General features: G+C 60.3%; 8 protein-coding genes across 9 annotated transcripts; 3 read left to right on the top strand and 5 right to left on the bottom strand.

Moving 5' to 3' along the window:
• Positions 1–1060: 1060 nt before the first annotated feature.
• Positions 1061–1390, bottom strand: JDV02_007794 (uncharacterized protein; the record flags this gene model as incomplete). The annotated part of the gene is made up of 1 exon (XM_047989324.1): positions 1061–1390. One exon carries the CDS (start codon positions 1388–1390, stop codon positions 1061–1063), a length of 330 nt encoding a protein of 109 aa, XP_047845323.1.
• A 2098-nt stretch (positions 1391–3488) lies between these two features.
• PFY1 (profilin, required for normal timing of actin polymerization in response to thermal stress) lies at positions 3489–4473 on the top strand (the record flags this gene model as incomplete). Its single annotated transcript, XM_047989323.1, has 5 exons — positions 3489–3762; positions 3842–3857; positions 3953–4037; positions 4112–4258; positions 4339–4473. 5 exons carry the CDS (start codon positions 3489–3491, stop codon positions 4471–4473), a joined length of 657 nt encoding a protein of 218 aa, XP_047845322.1.
• Positions 4474–5062: 589 nt separating this feature from the next.
• GOT1 (Golgi Transport) lies at positions 5063–6499 on the bottom strand. Of its 2 annotated transcripts, XM_047989321.1 has the most exons (5): positions 6285–6499; positions 6111–6137; positions 5978–6026; positions 5895–5910; positions 5063–5801 (listed from the first exon to the last, which is right to left on the bottom strand). In XM_047989321.1, exons 1-5 carry the CDS (start codon positions 6310–6312, stop codon positions 5505–5507), a joined length of 417 nt encoding a protein of 138 aa, XP_047845320.1. In that variant the 5' UTR covers positions 6313–6499; the 3' UTR covers positions 5063–5504. The 2 variants fall into 2 exon arrangements, with proteins under 2 accessions (XP_047845320.1, XP_047845321.1); XM_047989322.1 differs by having other exon boundaries at positions 5063–5910; positions 5978–6499.
• Positions 6500–7243: 744 nt separating this feature from the next.
• Positions 7244–8449, bottom strand: JDV02_007791 (uncharacterized protein). The gene has a single exon (XM_047989320.1). It carries the CDS (start codon positions 8343–8345, stop codon positions 7725–7727), a length of 621 nt encoding a protein of 206 aa, XP_047845319.1. The 5' UTR covers positions 8346–8449; the 3' UTR covers positions 7244–7724.
• A 175-nt stretch (positions 8450–8624) lies between these two features.
• DAD4 (DASH complex subunit dad4) lies at positions 8625–9290 on the top strand. The gene is made up of 5 exons (XM_047989319.1): positions 8625–8696; positions 8754–8810; positions 8864–8908; positions 8963–9047; positions 9102–9290. The coding sequence occupies exons 1-5, from the start codon at positions 8694–8696 to the stop codon at positions 9128–9130; spliced, it is 219 nt and encodes a 72-aa protein (XP_047845318.1). The 5' UTR covers positions 8625–8693; the 3' UTR covers positions 9131–9290.
• Positions 9291–9511: 221 nt separating this feature from the next.
• Positions 9512–12378, top strand: ARP5 (Nuclear actin-protein involved in chromatin remodeling). The gene is made up of 4 exons (XM_047989318.1): positions 9512–9893; positions 9947–10267; positions 10321–12044; positions 12160–12378. Exons 1-4 carry the CDS (start codon positions 9716–9718, stop codon positions 12187–12189), a joined length of 2253 nt encoding a protein of 750 aa, XP_047845317.1. The 5' UTR covers positions 9512–9715; the 3' UTR covers positions 12190–12378.
• JDV02_007788 (uncharacterized protein) lies at positions 12245–14434 on the bottom strand. The gene is made up of 4 exons (XM_047989317.1): positions 14179–14434; positions 13957–13989; positions 13138–13559; positions 12245–13059 (listed from the first exon to the last, which is right to left on the bottom strand). The coding sequence occupies exons 2-4, from the start codon at positions 13985–13987 to the stop codon at positions 12619–12621; spliced, it is 894 nt and encodes a 297-aa protein (XP_047845316.1). The 5' UTR covers positions 13988–13989; positions 14179–14434; the 3' UTR covers positions 12245–12618.
• Positions 14435–15670: 1236 nt separating this feature from the next.
• On the bottom strand, positions 15671–17558 carry JDV02_007787 (uncharacterized protein). The gene has a single exon (XM_047989316.1). The coding sequence runs from the start codon at positions 17149–17151 to the stop codon at positions 15802–15804; it is 1350 nt and encodes a 449-aa protein (XP_047845315.1). The 5' UTR covers positions 17152–17558; the 3' UTR covers positions 15671–15801.
• Positions 17559–17590: the final 32 nt, after the last annotated feature.

The following is a 17590-nucleotide window of genomic DNA, read 5'->3' as shown; positions in this document are numbered from 1 at the left end:
AGGGCTCGAGGTACCTTTCCCTTTTTTGGATCCTGACAAGCCAAAGATACCCCATTTTCGAGACTTGGCCTTGGGCGAGGTCTCGTCATTGCTCGCGCCTTGGGCATCCGGGCTACCAGCAGTGACTGTCGTCGTGATCTGCGGTCTCCATGCTGTCATTGCGTAGTCGGGAGGGTGCGTTGGGCTGCCCAAGGCCATGCCAATGGCGATTATTCCAGTTTCCGGAGCGTCGTCCCGAGAAACCACTCTCAAGTCGTGAGTCTGGTCGATGGAAGTTGAGGACTCTGCCGAGGACCGATCGGTACGGATCGGCCTGTGGTACGATCTATAGTTTTCCTTGTTCTTGGCCTTGACTGCCGACGGTAATCCACCGGTAATATCTTTCGGGCTGGGCTCTGCGGATCCAGGGCCGCCATCGGCATCGGAGGCAATGCTTTCGTAAAGGTTCTCTGCCAGTGGTGGCACAGCGCCCTGAGGTGATACCATGGGGCAAACTGAAGGGTTATAAAGAACCCAGCAAGAGCCTGTGTCGGACGAAGAGGGCCGAGCTCAGGTGAGGGTGTCCCAGGTACGCCACTATCGTTTGCGCAGCGGTCGCTGTGGATGGAGACGGGAGCGATTTTGAAAGTCGATCGTATGAGATAACAGCCGCCGTTACACCTAGCCGTTCAGGGTTCCGCGATGTTTCTGTTCATTTTCGGGGTCCTTCTCATATCAACCTGAGGGGTGAGCAAGTTGCAGTGACTTTGTATTGCAGAGCAACGTCTACTTGTCCCAAGACGGTGGCGGTGACGAAGGCCCAGGCATCCTGCGGTATGGCTTGAAATTACCAGGGATGCGGCAGCCAAGTGCCCTGTAAGCAGATGCTCTGGTGGTTTCGAGTGAATGAGAGGAGGTCTGCGGAAAGGAAGAAACAGCTCCATGGCCGAGGCGGCATGGATGGGCTGCCCGGTGCGTGTCATGGCATACGAAACCTCCACTCGGCTCGTGTTGATGCAGCGTTATGTGGGCTTGCCCAGCATCGTTGCCATTTGGCGCTACTACCCCCTGATGCCATCGATCAGGTCGTGTGCTCGCGCACGAGAGCGATGATTGCGCAGCGCGGATCTGCTTGTTTGAGGTTGATGCCAGGGGCGGGTGACTTCAACCTGCCAGGGATCAGCTCCCGAGAAGAGCTGCCGCTGGGTTTCTGTGGACGCTGCTGGCGGCCGCTGCCATGGATCCCTGTCAAGGGGGTCAGCGTCTGTGGACCGCTGGAGGTTTCGGGAGCTTGTTTGCATCGGTATCCCGGTTGGCACTTGCAAGCTTGCTCGCGAGAGTGCTCGTGCCCCAGAAGAGCTCGCCCACTTGCCGACGCAGAGTCAGTCGGCGACGACATCGCCACGTCCATTTAGGTTGTTGGCCGATACGCGCCATGTCATTGCGAGCATGCTTGGCTGCATCTGTTGCGCCCTTTACCTTGTTTGGGTGAGGCCGCGACGACTACTGGGTTTGCTTTCGAGAAGGGTAGAGCGAAGCCGCGCCCCGGGCTTGACTTGTGGAGACGCGGAGGTGCAGATGCGCCGCGATTGATGCAACGCAAAAAAGTCGACAGCGATGGCATGCGATGCAGATTGCGGGCACGCATCTCGATAAGCACGGCGTCAAACGGCGGTACCGACGCGAGGCCATCCACGGACGCACCTTCCGAGCCCGGATTGTCAGCCTCCAGCCGCTCCTGCTCCCGCTCCTTTTCCTGCTCCTGCCTGCTCTTGCCCTGGGAGTCTCGGACAGTGCGTCGGTCGTTCCTGCGTCACACCCTCACCCTCACCCAGAGACGATGGTATTCGCGGTCGCCGCCCATGCCGCCCCACCCCCCTTGGCAGGCGCTCTTTGGGCAGGTTGCTCCCGCGCGCGCCGACTTGTCACGCCTGGACGTCGTGGGCCCACGCGATGGGGAACATGAAACACCCAACGATCTTGGGCGGCTCAAGCCACCACGTCTCAGATTTTGAACGGTTTGGTCCCCTGATGAGATGTCTGTATTGATGTGTGTGGTACGAAGTACTTCGTATCCAGGGACTGACTGACTTGGTTGTCCAAACACGCAGTGGCACTCTCTTCGGCAGGCTTCTGTCGCAGGACGTCCTGCCAGCTGAAGATGCCGTGGCCAGCCGTCGGGTCGGCCGTCTGTCGAGCCAGACAACCTTGTGAACTTACACGGACGGGGCAGCGTACCTACACAGGTACTATAGGTAACAATGATATGCACCCGTACCCAGTACTTCGTAGTTGCTATTTACAGAACTGTTTGAGAAAGATGAGCAGAGTCAGTACCACGCTCTGGGGTCAGAAAAGCGGCCCGTACCATATTCAATGATCCCGAAGGCCAATTATCCTACCATGCCCAAGATGCTTAAGTTGGTTGGCCATGGAAAGACCACGACAGCACTGGCCTGGGATCCGTACCCTGCCACGATACCCTGTCTGCTGACAGTCGTCGGCTGACGGTTGGAGAAGGACGCAGACAAGCAAAACGCAACAAGACTGCATTGGGCATTTGTGATTGAGTATAATCTCTTCTCCCCACCAACATCCAACAAAGGCCTCATCGTGGCGGGGCACAACTCCGTGGTCCGAACAGCGCTTGCTCAGACGGCCCGGCTAGAGCCGCCTCTTGTTTTTCATTTTAGCACAAGATCACAAGGCTCCTGAGTGGTTCGTCCCGTTTACGGCTTCATTATCCAGGGCCACCCGTTACAAGGCAGCCTGCTACCAAAGTCACCGCTGGCATTGACGACGCCCGTCGCAAACGCCCCTCCCAGAGTCCCGTCCCCGAGGCCGCGCCAGGCCGACGGGAAAGGGCCCGTGGACGGTTCCGTCAGAACGGGAGCCGCCCTCGCACAGCGACCTCCAACCGCCATGGACGGTCACCAGACTACACTGGACGGGAGCGCTAAGTTTCGGCAGCTCGCTCAGGCATCGATCTAGCAGCCGCCGCCGCCGCCGCCGCCGAAGAAACGCACTGGGGCCCCAGGCAACACTCGCCGGTGGTCCAGTGCCATTTAGCCAGGAGGTCACTGCAAGTAACCTTGAGAATGGATTGGAAGCGTCGTCCAGGCGGGGCCACAGCGCAGTCGCCTCGGCAGCCTCCAGCCCGGACAGCTTTGCGTCAGTGGCTTCCCACCACCAAGGGGCTCCAGGCGGCGGAATTTCTGGCCTCTCAACTCCCGACCCGTTGCCGCCTTTGCGGCGCCTCGCCACACCCAGCCGACACAGCTCCCGCTTATGAGGCGGACAGCCTGGATGGAGGCCAGTGGGCACTCTCTGGTTTTAGGGGGGGCGGCTCCAGTGTGTGACTACTGACGACGGGACGACGGGTCAGGCGGCCGGCTGGGGCTGCGCTGCCCAGCCCAGCGAGCGGTACGGAACGGTACCGCCAGCACCCGTGGTGGGGTTGCTGAAAAGGTACCCCTTCGCTCAAGAGCCGTGGCGGGGAACCTCTGGCCATGAGCCAATCCAGCCGGCCTTTGTCACCCAGTATAATTTCGGGTGGAGGGGCAGCACGCAACAAACTGGCGCTCGAGCCGACCTCAACTTTGGACTTCGATCCAACAAACTTCCAGAGCTCCCCCTCCGTCCGCCGACCCTCAGGATATCCGCCCAGAGCTTTAGCTGTAACCTCTTTGCCTTCGCAGCATAGCTTCTACTCCCTTTACCGGGCCCCCCTCCGCCTCGCCAGCTTCCCGCGGTCTCCCGAGCACGCAACCATGTCCTGGCAAGGCAAGTCCACCGCCTCCGTGTCGCGACCCCTCCTTCGCGGCACCAAAACCCTGACGTGATGGGCTGACCGTCCCCGTAGCTTATGTCGACACCAGGTAGAAGCCCATTTCCCACAGCACGCTTCACCATGCCGCATCGCGACGCTGGCCGCACACGTCGACGTGTTCAATGTACTGACGGAGAGCTGCAGCCTGGTTGCCACCGGCCATATAGACAAGGGCGCCATCATCAGTGCTGCCGGAGATAGCGCGTGGGCAGCGTCTTCCGACCTCCAGGTAGGCACCCGCTGCCTGGTCGAGAAGCCATGTCACGCGGGAGATACGCGAGCTAACTTTGAGTCACCACGCAGCTCAAGCCGGACGAGATGAAGGCCATCGCGTCCATCGTCAGCGGCGACAAGGCCGCCAAGGACAAGGCCTTCGCCGACGGTCTGTACGTTGCCGGCAGCCGATACGTCATGGCCCGCGCCGAGGACCGGAGTATCTACGCGCGACAGGTGCGTCACAGACCCCTCATATGGCACGTCGATGTAACATCGTGGGCAACATGCTAACGTGTTCTCTTCGCCACGTTTAGGGCCGGAATGGCGTCGCCATCGCGAAGACCAAGCAGGCCATTGTCATCGGCCACCATGGAGAGACCCAGGTCGCTGGCAACGCCAGCTCGACCGTCGAGGGCTTGGCCGACTACCTGATCAACCAGGGATATTAAGAGATGGGCATGTACGATGGAGCCGAGCCACTCGCCACGATCTCGTGGGCGAGCCGGCGAGGAGTGGTGGCGGCAACGCGCGGCGGATCCGCCTTGTCCAGCAATACATACGGTCCAAGCAGGGACAGCTAGCTACCGGCCTTGAGAGGCCGCGCGACGTTGCGTCTGCGAACATGGGGTTCTCCATTTGAGCCTGCAATCTTTACCTTACCTACCTCCTTATATGAGACCTAGAATCTTTGGTGACGTTTGGTGTGCATACATCTTCAGTGGGGCGGCGGCAGCTCTTCGGCAGGCTGGTCCATGCTTGTTGCTACAGGTGCCGTGACTACTGGACCGACGTATTCCTCTATGGCACTGAATCAGACACTCCAAACTCGGTTGTCGACAACGTCCGAGTGGTCCTCCAGGTGTTGTTGGTGAGTGATGTGAGTCAAGAAGAGGGCTGCATGCCACCTACTTTAGAGATCATGGCGGTTGCGGTATCGCCCCCCACTCACGAGAGTATGGGCTACCCGAAGCAGCCCGAGAAGTAATAGCTGGTCTCGAATTTCTGCAATGCGACGAGCAAATCCAGCAAGCTACGGCCATCATGGAGGAGGGGTGTTGCCACTAGAACATTCGATATGGGTACAGCATCAGATACCTGCCATTCTGGGCAACGGCAACCACACAGCTTCAAGCTGGCTCGTTTTACATTTGTTGTACATGATGGGGGCCGAACTCCCTTTCATTCATTGCGCCAGTACACGTCCCAGTAAACGCCGGATCCGCTTCCTCTATGCTCGGGCCCGTCTTTCTTTCCTTTTCGTACTCGTTCCCACAAAGCTGCGGATTATGCGTCGTCGTCGCGTTGCGCCAGCTCAGTCCGCCCCCCTTCGCTTCGCTCGTGCACAATCCGAAGCGAGGCGAGGCGCGCCGTCATGCCTTTCGTAACAAAATAAGAAGAATGAAAAAAAAAAATCTCGTTGCGGTCCGATGGGGTGAGGAGGGGAAAACATCTCTCGGTCTCCCCTTGCCCACGTTGGGCTTTATACGGGCAGCTCGGCGTTCCTGCGACCCAGCCCGACCTTGTCGACAATCATGCCAATGTAGGGGCCCACGACGGGCAGGCCGCGCGCGAAGCCGGCTATGGTGCCGAGGAAGTCGCCAAAGAGCACCACGATGCCGTACGCCTCGACGAGGAAGCCGATAAAGGTCCACCGCAGGAGGATCAGCGCCAGGCCAACGAAGAAGGCGGCGGTGCCCCTGGCCTTTTGCTTTCGCGCGAAGAAGAGGAGCGTCTTTTGCGGGCCGATGATGATGGTGAGGCCGATGAGGAAGAGGATCTGCCGAGAAAGAAAGAAGAACCTGCGTGTTAGTACTTGCGATTCGGCGGCGGGCGACTGCGGTTGCGCGAAAGGGGAAAGGGGGGGTCGTACGTTGCCCATGGCGAGCCTAGGTAAATTCGCGTCAGCATTTCCTTCTTTAGGCTACACGTAGGCGCAGCGCGGTTGCAGCTCACATGGCTCGATCAAAGAAGAGCATCACTCCTCCGATGAGGAACAGTCCTCCTGAAAGGGGGGAGGGCAGAAAGCGGGATAGTCAGCGTCCGCGCTGCAGCAGCGGGCAGGGTTATAATGCGGGCGCGTGCCTACCGCCAGAGCAGAAGACCACCCCGATTTCTGCAAACAAGAACAAAAGCATTTGGTGTCAGCATGCGTGCCAGCTTTTTGCGCAGCGTTGCGGCGACCACGATGACCTGCCTCGCGCCAGGCTCGCGACGGCGCGCGCACTCTCGCGGGAGAGGTCGTGTCGTGGGCGGGACGTACTTTGGGAGTCTGATAGCCACATCGACATGTTGGCAGCTGGTGGTGGGTTTCCGTGCTGCGATTCGAGGAACAGGGGGGAAAGGAAGATGGGAGCTGGATGCGCACGCAGCTGCGGAAGAGCACGGCATGCAAAGCTCACGTCCCGGTTCGAAGAGGAGAGTCGGCGGCGGCGGCGGTGGTGGAAAGGGTTGCTCGCGAGGAAATGATGCTCGAACTCTGGCACGCAACAGCAGCTGCTCGCTGGCCTCGACTAGGTACTTTAGTTGCGAGGCCACCTTTTCGGCTCCGGCCCCAGGGGTCTTGCAGTCGCTGGCGGCTTTTAATTCATTTCGAGCTTAGCGCTCACGCCGCTCTTGCGCCCCTGCTCAAGGGAGAGGAACGAAGTAACATACGAGATAGTGTGGCCATGTTTCCATTGTCACGAGAGAATCACTGGATCGGTCTACAACATACCGTAGACGCCCTGCAAAGTGCCGTGCGATGGCTCATGCAATGCCCCTAGTAAGACTTATCCATGCAAAAGCCTCACGTCTACTTTTCCAAGACTCAACAACAACAGTGTCAAGCAACACACGACGAGACGAGCGCACATCGAATCGCAAACACGTGCCAATCCAATAGGTGTCTTAAAAGCGGCACGGTACCTGGTCAAGTGGCAGGGAGGGGGGGGCGGCGAAAGAGCCCACCACCTCGCCGCCCGCCGCACAGCGTCCAACTTTCTGTGCCAGACAAACAATTTTCCGACGCTGAAAGCTGCAAGTCTGCTCCCCTTCGTCAAGTGCTTGTTTGCACCCGCACACACCTCCACGCCCACGAACCAGCACCGCGTCTGGCCGAGCTTCGAACAATGAATGTTTGAATGAAGGCATCTTGGTCTGAGGGCGGCGCACATCACGGAGTTGGCGCAAGGCCACGCCATCACGGCGTCTCCTGCCAAGTGGCCTGAACGCCGTCGGGTGGTAGGACTTGTTTCAAGGCGCGAAGCGTGTGTGCGTGCTCATCAAAGCACGCCATGAGAGGCAAACAAAAAAAAACGCTTTGCATTGCTCGCTCGTAGAAGCGAGTCCAGATATCCGTCTGCCATTCTATATTACATTGCCACGACGGCCACAAGCTCCGCGCTTTGGCAACTGAGATTCGTCCTCCGTACGCTCTCGGTACTCTGTCGACCTGGCAGAGAGCAAACCTCCTCGATCACGATTAAGCCGGAGCGTCAATTGCCATCCCTCTGCCGAAAGGCTCAAGGTGCATAGTTGGGGCTTGACTTTGTTGGTCGGACAATTTTTCTCCTCGTGAACGTCCCGTAGCATGGAGCAGCAGCATGATTCTCCGTGATCTGCTGCTGGCAGACTCTGTACTTTGACCATGTGTCGTCACTGTGTCTCCCCGTGCCTGTCCGTCGTATCCATTCCGTGTGATCATGACGGCCGGGGACTTGGATCATTTCAGGACCGTGTGCGCGCTGCGTGCCTCGAGGAACATCTCGGCAGACGACTGCGGCAGCGACCGGATCAGCCCAAACACCTCCTTGTTGTGGTACCGCATCCGCGTCTTCGGGTCGAGGTAGGGCGCCGGCAGGCCGGTGACGTCGCAGTAGTGCTTCGAGTGCGCCAGCGACGGCGCCGACTCGATGTTGGTGTACGTCGCGCTCGGGGCGGACACGGCCAGTCCTCCAGGGACGGCGACGGCGGCGGCGGCAGCGGCGCCACCGTTCTTGAGGCTCTTCTCCAGCACCAGCTTGGAGAGGCTGCGCGACGCCTGCGCCAGATTGGGTGGGTTGCTGCCGTTGACATTGTCGTTGGAGCTCAGCGCCGGCGTCGAGGTGCCGCTCGTGGAGAGGCCGTCGTCGGCGGCGGGCGTGGCGTTGCCGGAGACGTCCTGCGGGGTGGCGAGCGCCGAGGCCTCCCTCCTCGAGGCGTCGCCGACGATGGCCTTGAGGTTCTTGTTGCGGCGCTGGTTGGGCCGCCAGTTGGGGTTGCGGAAGTGCTTGTGGATGGAGTGGATGTCGAGCTGCTCGATGAGCTGCTGGTGCGCGAGCTGCGCCTCCGTCGGCGCGGCCATGGTGTCGGTACCGATGGGATAGAGTCGGAACAGATGGCAGTCGTCGTGGATTATGCGGCGACGGTCTGGATGCGGTGGGACAATGTGGCGGTTGGATGTGGTGTTGCGGGCGGGAAGAGTTGTTAATCAAGGGCAGACAGACAGACAGACGGTCATGGCGGTTCTGCCGCGGCCCACCGTGCGCGTGCCTGCGAGTTGTCACTGTCTGTGGCGCCAACGCCCACCATTGCTTTGTCTGGCTGGGGGATCATCGCTGTGCCTACCCGCCTGCCTCTAGCAAAACACCTTGATGCGCCAGCACTGTCAAAAAGTCGCCCGTATCCTGCTGTACGAGGATTGAATTTGAACATGGTGAGACTCTAACGAGCTGTCATTGATGACCAAGTGGCATATTTTAACCGTCAGTAGGAGAGCCCGCACGAGCATCAGCAGAACCTCCTGCTGTCCCGCATCATCACCAACGTGGTACGCCACGGCCTCGCCCAACGCCGAGGGGGCCAGCCACTGACAAGCCCCAGGAGAAACTCAACGAGGCTGTCGTCGTCATGAACAAGAGCCTTCAAGTCAGTCAATGGCATCCATGCGTGCGAGTGTCCGGGAGCTGACGTCTGTGTCAGGAAATCAACATTCAGAACATGAACGTCGAGCTCGTCGCGCAAATGTTTAAGAATTATCAGTCCAACGTGCTGTTCCACCTCGAAGGTGAGCGAGCATGTACAGCTCCCATTGTTTGTGCGCATCCTCACAGTTTCATAGCCACGGACAATCTCAAGCCACCGTCATAAAGTAATCTAGGACGGACATGGCGCCGACAGCATGGGCTGCTTGCTTCGGCGTTTTGGCCCGGCAACAGAGCCCCCAAGAGGAAGGCTCGTGGCAGGACAGGACAGCTCCATTTGTATATATTTAGTACTCGTAACGATGTAATGACTCATACGTACCATGCATTTGTGTCGATACTGTCCTTTGCGTTCTCGTTGCGTCCGCCGAAGACGGACCCAGTGTGCGCCTCCGCCAGACGCGTCCACTACCGGCCACGCCCATCATTCACACCCGCGATGTGTTAGCGGCGATGCTCGTGCCCGCGCGCCACCTATTGCATCCCTTGACCCACCTCCAAGACCTCTCTCGCCCGTCATTAGCCTCACAGCCTCGCAGCCTCGCAGCAACATACCTACTTTACGCTCTTCACCTTTGTGCCTCTGCCCCCAACTCCGAACGCGCCATCGCGGTCCGCCTCGCAATCGATTGGGTGCGACCCCGATTCCGCCCTCGCTGACGACTGCTTCACCATGAGAGTCTGAGACTCTGGATACGTCCTCTTCCGTCGCCAGCACCACCCACTTCGATTCTCCCCAGCAACTCCCACAATGGCGCCCTCTGCCGTCGACGAGAAGCCTCTCGGCCCGCCCGAGGCGAAGACGTACCCGCCCGCCAACATCTTTCCTGTTAAAGAGACGCGATTCGAAAAGTACATCGAGCCGCAGGACGACGGGCGCAAGCGAGCCCTCGAGAACCCGGACACGGCGGCCATCGTTATTGACAATGGTAATGAGACACTCACTCCCAATCGCAGGCACAATCTGACGCCTCGGTCACAGGCTCCTCGGCCGTGCGAGCTGGCTGGTCTTTCGAGTCGGCCCCGCGCTTCAGCATCCCCCCCATCATGTCCAAATACCGCGACCGCAAGCTCGGAAAGACCTTCTCGTTCGCCGGCTACGACTGCTACGCCGACACGACGGCTCGCGGCCACATCCGCAACGCTTTCGAGGCCGGCACCGGCATCGTCAGCAACTGGGACGTCATGGAGCACGTTCTCGACTATGTCTTCCTCAAGCTTGGCATGAACAACGCCGACGGCGCAGTCGACGTCCCCGTCGTCATGACCGAGGCTGTGGCCAACCTGCCCTATTCTAGAAAATGTCTGCCCCGGCCGAGACGCTCCATACAAGCATCTACTGACAGTGCCCTGCAGCCATGACCGAGATCGTATTCGAGTGCTACGGCGCGCCGTCGCTAGCCTACGGCATCGACTCGCTGTTTTCCTACCGTCAAAACCAGGGCAAGACGGGCCTGGTGGTCTCCTCGTCCTACACCTCCACCCATGTCATACCAGTCTACAACTCCAAAGCGATGCTCGCGCAGGCCATCCGGTTAAATTGGGGTGGCTACCACGGCGCCGAGTATCTGCTCAAGCTGATCCGCCTCAAGTACCCAGCCTTTTCGGGCAAGCTGAACGTGTCGCAGGCGGAGAACATGATTCGGGACCACTGCTACGTCTCCAAAGACTACGACAACGAGATCAGGAGCTACCTAGACTGGACGGGTCTCGAGGACCGCGATGTCGTGATTCAGTACCCCTACACCGAGGAGGTGATCATTCAAAAGTCAGAAGAGGAGCTGGCTCGGATAGCAGAACGCAAAAAGGAGAGCGGCCGGCGGCTTCAGGAGCAGGCCGCCAAGATGCGGCTGGAGAAGTTGATGAAGAAGGAGCAGGACCTTGAGTACTACAAGAACCTCCAGAGCCGGCTGGTGGACGAGACCAAGAAGGAGACGCGCCGTCAGCTCGACAGCCACGACATCAAAGACGAGGCTCAGCTCGACAAAATCATCAAGGAACTGGAAAAGTCCATCAAAAAGGCACGGACCAAGGACGTGGGCGGCGACCCGGAGGAGGAGCAAGAGGCGCCAGACTTTGGCCTCCTCGAGATTCCCGACGACCAGCTCGACGAGGCACAGCTCAAGCAGAAGCGACAACAGCGGCTGCTCAAGTCGAACCACGAGGCCCGGGCGCGCGCCAAGGCGGAGAAGGAGGCCGAAAAGGCCCGCGCCGAGGAGGACGCGCGGCTGGACAGGGAGCGGCGGGAAAATGACCTCGAGGGCTGGCTGGACGTGAAGCGACAGGCGCGCCTCGAGACGCTGTCCAAGATCAAGGAGCGCGACCGCCTCAAGGCAGACCTGGGCAACCGCAAGTCGCTGGCGTCGCAGATCCGCATGAAGAGCATCGCCAACCTGGCGTCGGACAACCCGACCAAGAAGCGGCGGCGGGGCGGCGACGACGACAACTTTGGCGCCAACGACGACGACTGGGGCGTGTACCGCCAGATCGCCGTGGGCGAGAACAGCGACGACGAGCAGGAGGAGGAGGACCTCGCGTCGAGCCTCAAGCAGCTCGAGCAGGACCTGCTCAGGTACGACCCCGAGTTCGACTATGAGCAGACCGAGGAGGCCAAGTCGGACTGGTCCAAGTCGCTGCTGCACGCCTTTGCGCGCGGCCCGCGGCCCTTCAACCCGGCGTCGCAGGCCGAGCTCAGCCAGGTCCACCTCAACGTCGAGCGCATCCGCGTCCCCGAGGTCGTCTTCCGCCCGTCCATTGCGGGCGTCGACCAGGCTGGCATCGTCGAGATCGCCGGCGACGTCCTCAACCAGCGCCTCGCCGGCATGCCCGCCGCCCGCGACGACTTCCTCCGCGACGTCTTCCTCACCGGCGGCAACACCCTTTTCCGCAACTTTGACGACCGCCTGCGCGACGGCCTGCGCGCCCTGCTCCCCGCCGACGCGCCCCTCGTCGTCCGCAGGGCCGCCGACGCCTGCCTCGACGCCTGGAAGGGCGCCGCCGGGTGGGCCGGCTCGCCCGCCTGGAGGGAGGCGCGCATCTCGCGCGAAGAGTACCAAGAAAAGGGGCCCGACTACATCAAGGTGAGCGAGCTACTACACAACGCCCCCCCCCCCCCCCCCCCACCTATCTTGACCCTATTATACGCTTGCGTATGCCCTGCCTCGTATGACATTGAGAGACTGACCACCGCCCTAGGAACACGACATGGGTAACTCATATGCGTGATCCGAGTATGCTTCAGCAACAGCTCCGGGAGTCGGTAGGAACGGGCTTGTGATTTCTATATTTGCGAAAAGGAGTCTTGATTGCGGTGTTTATTAGTCATTCTCACCAAGCCAAAATGGAGGATTCTCAAAACTGAATAAAAACGGATGTCCAGTTCATCTGACACAACATCGTACCGTTGACCACCAGAGCAGGTCATCGTCTATATAATATCCGTGTTGAACGCTACAAAATAGCCAGTATCCGTGCGACAGCGTCGCGACACTTCGCGTCCCGTAGCCCTCTCGCCTATCGCAATACATCAGTAAACACTTGGCAAAGCCATAACGCCCAAGGCATCGTCCTTGCGAGACGAGCCGTCACCTTCCAGAAACGCCGCTAACGCATAAACGAAACTCGCGCAGCGGTCAGGCGCCCGGGCATCTTGTCCTATTCTGCCCGGGTGACTCCTTCCTCGGGCTGCAACTGTCGGTTGATCTCTTCGGCCGAGCGCGTGTCGTCCTCGGCTCTGTTGGCATAGGCCTGTCGGTCCTCGTCCATCTGCTCCTGCAGCCCGGCGACGGCCTGGGCGACGGCCTCGAGCGGCGTCCCGGCCGCGGGATTATTGTTGGGTTCGCCAGGCGGCTGCTCCGGTCCGCTGGCCGCGGGTGGCGGCTGAGCAGCCGGAGGCTGGGAGAGGTTGACGTTGGGTGGAGGCTGAGGAAACTCGCCCTGGATGTCAAGCAACCGCGACTGCAGGTGAATGACATACTCCCGAAGCGCGTAGTTTTCTGTCTGCATGGCCTTGTACGTCTGCTCCATCTCGCCGTAATCCCGTACCTGCTGTTCGAGCTTCTTAATGTAACCCTCTTTCCGCTGGCGGAACGCGCGCTGTGGGAGACGTTGTCAATGAACCGGAACCAGGAGTGAAGCTGTAGCTACGACAGCCGGTACGTAAGAATTGCTCACCTGGGCAGCTCGGTTTTGCGCCGCGCGCTTAGACTGCGACAGCTCACGCTTCGCTTTGCGACCATCCGCAGAGGATCCTTGGTCCGGAGACGTGACGGACGGCGCCGGGGCTATGGGGGCGTTCTGAGGAGGGGCGGGAGAGGTGGCTGGACTGTGCCCAGACTGGGGGGGCATGGGCATCATGTTTGGAGCGGGCGCGCCGTGGCCGGGAGCCGCGCGAAGGTCAGGGTGAATGTGCGAGTCGGCCTCGGACTTGACGGCTAAGGCGCGAGCGGCGTCGTGTGAGGCAGCAGCCAGCTCGTCGTATCCATTCGCGGCACGCGCAGGCGGCGAGTGGGAGGGAGCGGCTCTCGCGTCGCGCGCGCTTGACGAGTCCGCGTCGTGGTTTTGCAAGAGCTCGAGCTGCGCGCGCAATTGCTGCTCTGGTGGTATCCAACCGCGACCGTGTTAGCAGGTGATGAGAGGCTCCCGGGGGGGTAATTGAGGCGCAAGCGGCGAATACGTGGCAAATGTGAGGCGAGGAGGGTAACAGGAACAGTGGCAGCGCAGACGCAGACGTGTTCTTTCTACCGCGACAAGCGGAAGGGCCCTCAGGCAGGTCAAAGTGCGCTCCAGATGACAAGACAGTGTGGTGTAAGGGCAGGCGGGTGGTGATGCAAACGGGTATACGGTGATTCTCAAGGCGAGAGCTCAGAAACACGGCCGCGCCAACGTGCAGTGCAGCTGGCAATGGGTCGTTGCAAGCGTCTCGCCACTGCACACAGGCCAAAAGACAAAGAGGAAGCAGAAGACAGGGACGAGGTGATCGTTGAGACTGACCTTGATTGCTGGTGCCCGTCGTCTGCTGCATTGCTGGGGATTCTGACTCAGCATTCGAGATGCGGGATGACTACGCAAGAATCGACGCTGCTGACGTGAAGGGAAAAATGAGGGCGAGCGAGGGGAGGACACTACAGCGCCGTGGTAGGAGCGCCCCGTGCTTGTCGATTGCTGCTTCTGCGTCTGTCCGTGGGTGGGGCTGGGGTGTGGGTGGGGACGTGCTCTGTTGGCGTGCATCCGGTAACCCGATTATGTAATATGGCGCAGCTGGGGGGGAAGGGGCCGAGGGCGGCCCTTGTGCCCGTCATCCGTCGCAATTGCCCATCCGCAGCCAGGACGGACGGAGCAGGTGCGATCCCTGAATGGAAACGCCGGCGGCGCTTGGACGACGAGCATCTGGGCATCCGGCGGCGCCTTCCCTCGGCTTGTGTCGTCGAGGGCAGACGGCAGGCAGGCGGCGCGAGCACACTCTCATGCAAGGTGCTTTGTGCCTAGGAGGTACAAAGGTACGGTCTGCTGCGCGTTGGTCAAAGTTGGAGCCGTTTGTTGGGCCCCGAGGCACAAAGTACTTCTCGTCAGGTAGACACCTACTACCTCAGTCGTGGCATGCACCAGTGGCAGGTATCTTCCTATCTTCCTAGATTACGAAGTACGTGTTCCGCATAACCGCACCAAGAACTTGTAAATGGGCCTCAGGCACCTTGGTGTCACAAGTCCGAACATTATTACTCGATTATGCCCTGCGCCGCGCCGCCTGGCCGCATTTCGGCCCAGCCATCCATGGAGGATGGGAATGCCACTTCGCCGCACCACCATGTCAACAACTCCCCGCCCCCAGCCCAGCCCCGGGCGCCCTCCTCCCTCGTCGGCCGCGTCGAGAGCAACGGCAGACGGCTGCGATGGCAGTACCGCCAACGTATCAGGATGGCTGGAATCTCGCGCGCCCTGTCACGCCGAGATGCACGCTGTCGGGTTTGTCAGCAATCTCCCAGCCGCCGAGCGGGGGAGGGCGGCCCTGTGCTGGGACGACACCAACTGGATTCCAAATGGGGAAATCGGCTCTCGCCCAGGCCCACGTTCCCGAGGAGTTCAAGAGTTGCGCAATATGCCGTGGGGTGGACGAGCTGGCCGCCGTTATCTCCAGGGCTGATCACGCGGTGCGGACACATACTAATGGCATGAACGGCCGAAATGCAGCTTGTGTCGTCGGGTGGCCTGGCCGCGCCATCAAGTAGCGCCGCCTGCCATCGAGATATGGCTCCGGGGCGTCCAGGACGGCTGCGAACCATCTTCTTCTCAGTACGAACCGGGAGCTGCGGGCGTATCCGCCTTTGCGGCGATTGCCACGTTGGCATTGCCGACTCTGGGCATGATTACTCCGGGATTATGTATGCGATTGGCCCGACGCGAGGCGGGAGCTACAGGGGCTGTTGTTGCAGGCACGTTTCCCTGACCCTGCACCAGAGGCAACGTCGGTCAACAACGAGATTGCCATCGCTTCCGAAGCGTTTCCGGCCTCCACATGCCCCGGTGAGGTGCTATACCTCATGAAACATAAGCGGACAGTTCCCTGACGGCTCTCGGGCAGTCCAAGGGTCCGCCCTGCGTTTTGGCCGCCCGTCACGCCAACAATACGTACAAACGTGTTCTCGCAAATTCCCCAGTTCGAAAGGGTGGTCTGAGTGCCTTCCCCTTGCAGCAGGGGCAGGGGCTTGGGTTTCCAACCGCCAGACGAGCCTCGGCGTGGTTTCGCAGCTCTGTCACCCGCGGTCAAGTCTTGTCTATATTTTGATGAACATCTACTAGCTTCGCGGTGTTGAGGCGCAGGCCCCTGGCCTCAGACACCTACTCCTCCCGTATGGAGGCCGGCAGACTCTTGAAGGGCGATCCCGCTCTCCACACGTGTGTAACGTTGTCCGGGTTGGTCAGGACCTTGATATCCTCGAGCGGGTTCGCTTTGACGGCAATGATGTCGGCGTCGTATCCCTCCTTGAGCTGGCCGCTCAGCGGCGCCAGCCCTCCGAGTGTTTCGGGGCCATTGGCCGTCGCGCACTCAATGGCTTGGAGTGGCGTCATGCCGGCCTCGACCGCGTATACCAGCTCGTGAGCATTGTTTCCATGCGACAGCTTAGACGACTTGTCGCTGCTCATTACGTCCGTTCCCAATGCTATCTTGACACCCTTTCTGACGCTAAGCTTGTACGCTTCCCTAGACTGTACGTCGAGGCGGAGGACCTTGCTCTTTATCGATGGCGGCAGCTGGTCCATATAGTCGGTGGCGAGGGTCCGGACAACGTGTTGGGTCGGCACAAAGATGGCGTCCTTTTCGATCATGAGGTCGGCAACCTCCTCATCGATATACGTGCCGTGCTCGATGGACTTGACTCCAGCGCGGAGCGCAGCCATGATGCCTGCCTTGCCGATGGCATGGGCCGCGACGGCACGACGGCTCCTCGCCGCCTCGTCAACCATGGCCTTGAGCTCTTCGTCGGAGAATTGGCGATCCTCGGGGTCATTGTCGAGGCTGAGCACGCCCCCGCTGGAGCACACCTTGATGACACGGGCTCCTCGCCGGACCATTCTCCTAACGGTCTTTATGCATTCATCGACGCCGTCGCAGACGCCAAGGGGCACCCCGCCGTGTTCCATGGCGTCCCTGATCGTGGCGATGGGCTGCAGGTGGTCGTCGCAGTGGCCACCGGTGATGGACAGCGCTGCAATCGAGGAGTAGATGTTGGGTCCGACCAACGGCCCGTCTCTGACTGCTGGCCACAGGTCGCCCGCGTACCCCTCGAGCTCGCGCACCGACGTGTATCCGGCCATGAGAGTGCGTCTCAGATCGTCGACAGTGATGGCGCCGATCAGGGCGCTGTAGTTGGGCAGAAAGTTCATGAGGTTAGACATGGAGGTGGCCACGTCGACGCCCATGAAGTGGGTGTGGCAGTCCCAGAGTCCAGGCATGAGGACGCACACATGAGTCGGCTGCATGTCATGATACTCGGTAGGGCGCTCCGGGAACGAGCCCACCCACTCGATGGTGCTGCCCCGGACAGCGATGGCGCCGTCCCGAATTGGCTCCCCGCGACCCGGGATAAGGGTATCGGCCCTGAGGAGGGTCACGACGGACTTATCGACGGGGACTTGGACGTCAATATGCGACGAAGGGAGCTGCTGGCGGCGGGTAGAGTCGTGCATATTGTCGCCCTGGTGACGTCTAGGGTAGCTGGTTAAATAAGTTTGCTCGGGTGGCTACCACCACGCACTTGCTCGGTACGAGGGCGAGGATGTAATGCCTGTATGGTGGGTGGCCTAGGATGGGACGCGACCGAGTGTCGTCAATATCAGATGGAATTTAAGGTTGAATGTTTGCAGCGAATGTGCGGGAAGACCTCTTCTTCCTCCATTCCCCTGCTTAAATGAGCGTGAATCATGAGGACGGGGCGGGTGCCGTTGCCGACGGACACTTCCTTCAGGTGTTGGTGGCGATCCGGGGGCTTCAACGGTCCAATTACGCAGATAGATGTCGAGCGGCTGTGAATTTGAGGGTGTGGAAGAGCAAGTCACCACCAACGACGTGGAAGTGCGATGGAACTGTTGGTCACGGGCCCGGATGGGGGGAGCAGGAAAAGGGAGG

This window comes from Purpureocillium takamizusanense, chromosome 7 (genome assembly GCF_022605165.1).
Source record: "Purpureocillium takamizusanense chromosome 7, complete sequence".
Classification (NCBI taxonomy): domain Eukaryota; kingdom Fungi; phylum Ascomycota; class Sordariomycetes; order Hypocreales; family Ophiocordycipitaceae; genus Purpureocillium; species Purpureocillium takamizusanense.
This window is presented reverse-complemented; position numbering and strand designations above follow the sequence as displayed.

Bases quoted from the DNA above. Each gene is read 5' to 3' on its own strand.
- ARP5 (XM_047989318.1), top strand. From the start codon at position 9,716: ATGGCGCCCTCTGCCGTCGACGAGAAGCCTCTCGGCCCGCCCGAGGCG. The intron at 10,268-10,320 runs GTCTGCCCCGGC...AGTGCCCTGCAG, and splicing joins CCTGCCCTATTCTAGAAAAT to CCATGACCGAGATCGTATTC. The intron at 12,045-12,159 runs GTGAGCGAGCTA...CCACCGCCCTAG, and splicing joins AGGGGCCCGACTACATCAAG to GAACACGACATGGGTAACTC.
- GOT1 (XM_047989322.1), bottom strand. From the start codon at position 6,000: ATGCTCTTCTTTGATCGAGCCAT. The intron at 5,911-5,977 runs GTGAGCTGCAAC...GAATTTACCTAG, and splicing joins CTCTTCTTTGATCGAGCCAT to GCTCGCCATGGGCAACGTAC.
- JDV02_007788 (XM_047989317.1), bottom strand. From the start codon at position 13,987: ATGCAGCAGACGACGGGCACCAGCAATCAAG. The intron at 13,560-13,956 runs GTCAGTCTCAAC...GGATACCACCAG, and splicing joins GACGGGCACCAGCAATCAAG to AGCAGCAATTGCGCGCGCAG. The intron at 13,060-13,137 runs GTGAGCAATTCT...CGTCTCCCACAG, and splicing joins CGCAAAACCGAGCTGCCCAG to CGCGCGTTCCGCCAGCGGAA.
- DAD4 (XM_047989319.1), top strand. The intron at 8,909-8,962 runs GTCAGTCAATGG...CGTCTGTGTCAG, and splicing joins TCATGAACAAGAGCCTTCAA to GAAATCAACATTCAGAACAT. The intron at 9,048-9,101 runs GTGAGCGAGCAT...ACAGTTTCATAG, and splicing joins CGTGCTGTTCCACCTCGAAG to CCACGGACAATCTCAAGCCA.
- JDV02_007791 (XM_047989320.1), bottom strand. From the start codon at position 8,345: ATGGCCGCGCCGACGGAGGCGCAGCTCGCGCACCAGCAGCTCATCGAG.
- JDV02_007787 (XM_047989316.1), bottom strand. From the start codon at position 17,151: ATGCACGACTCTACCCGCCGCCAGCAGCTCCCTTCGTCGCATATTGAC.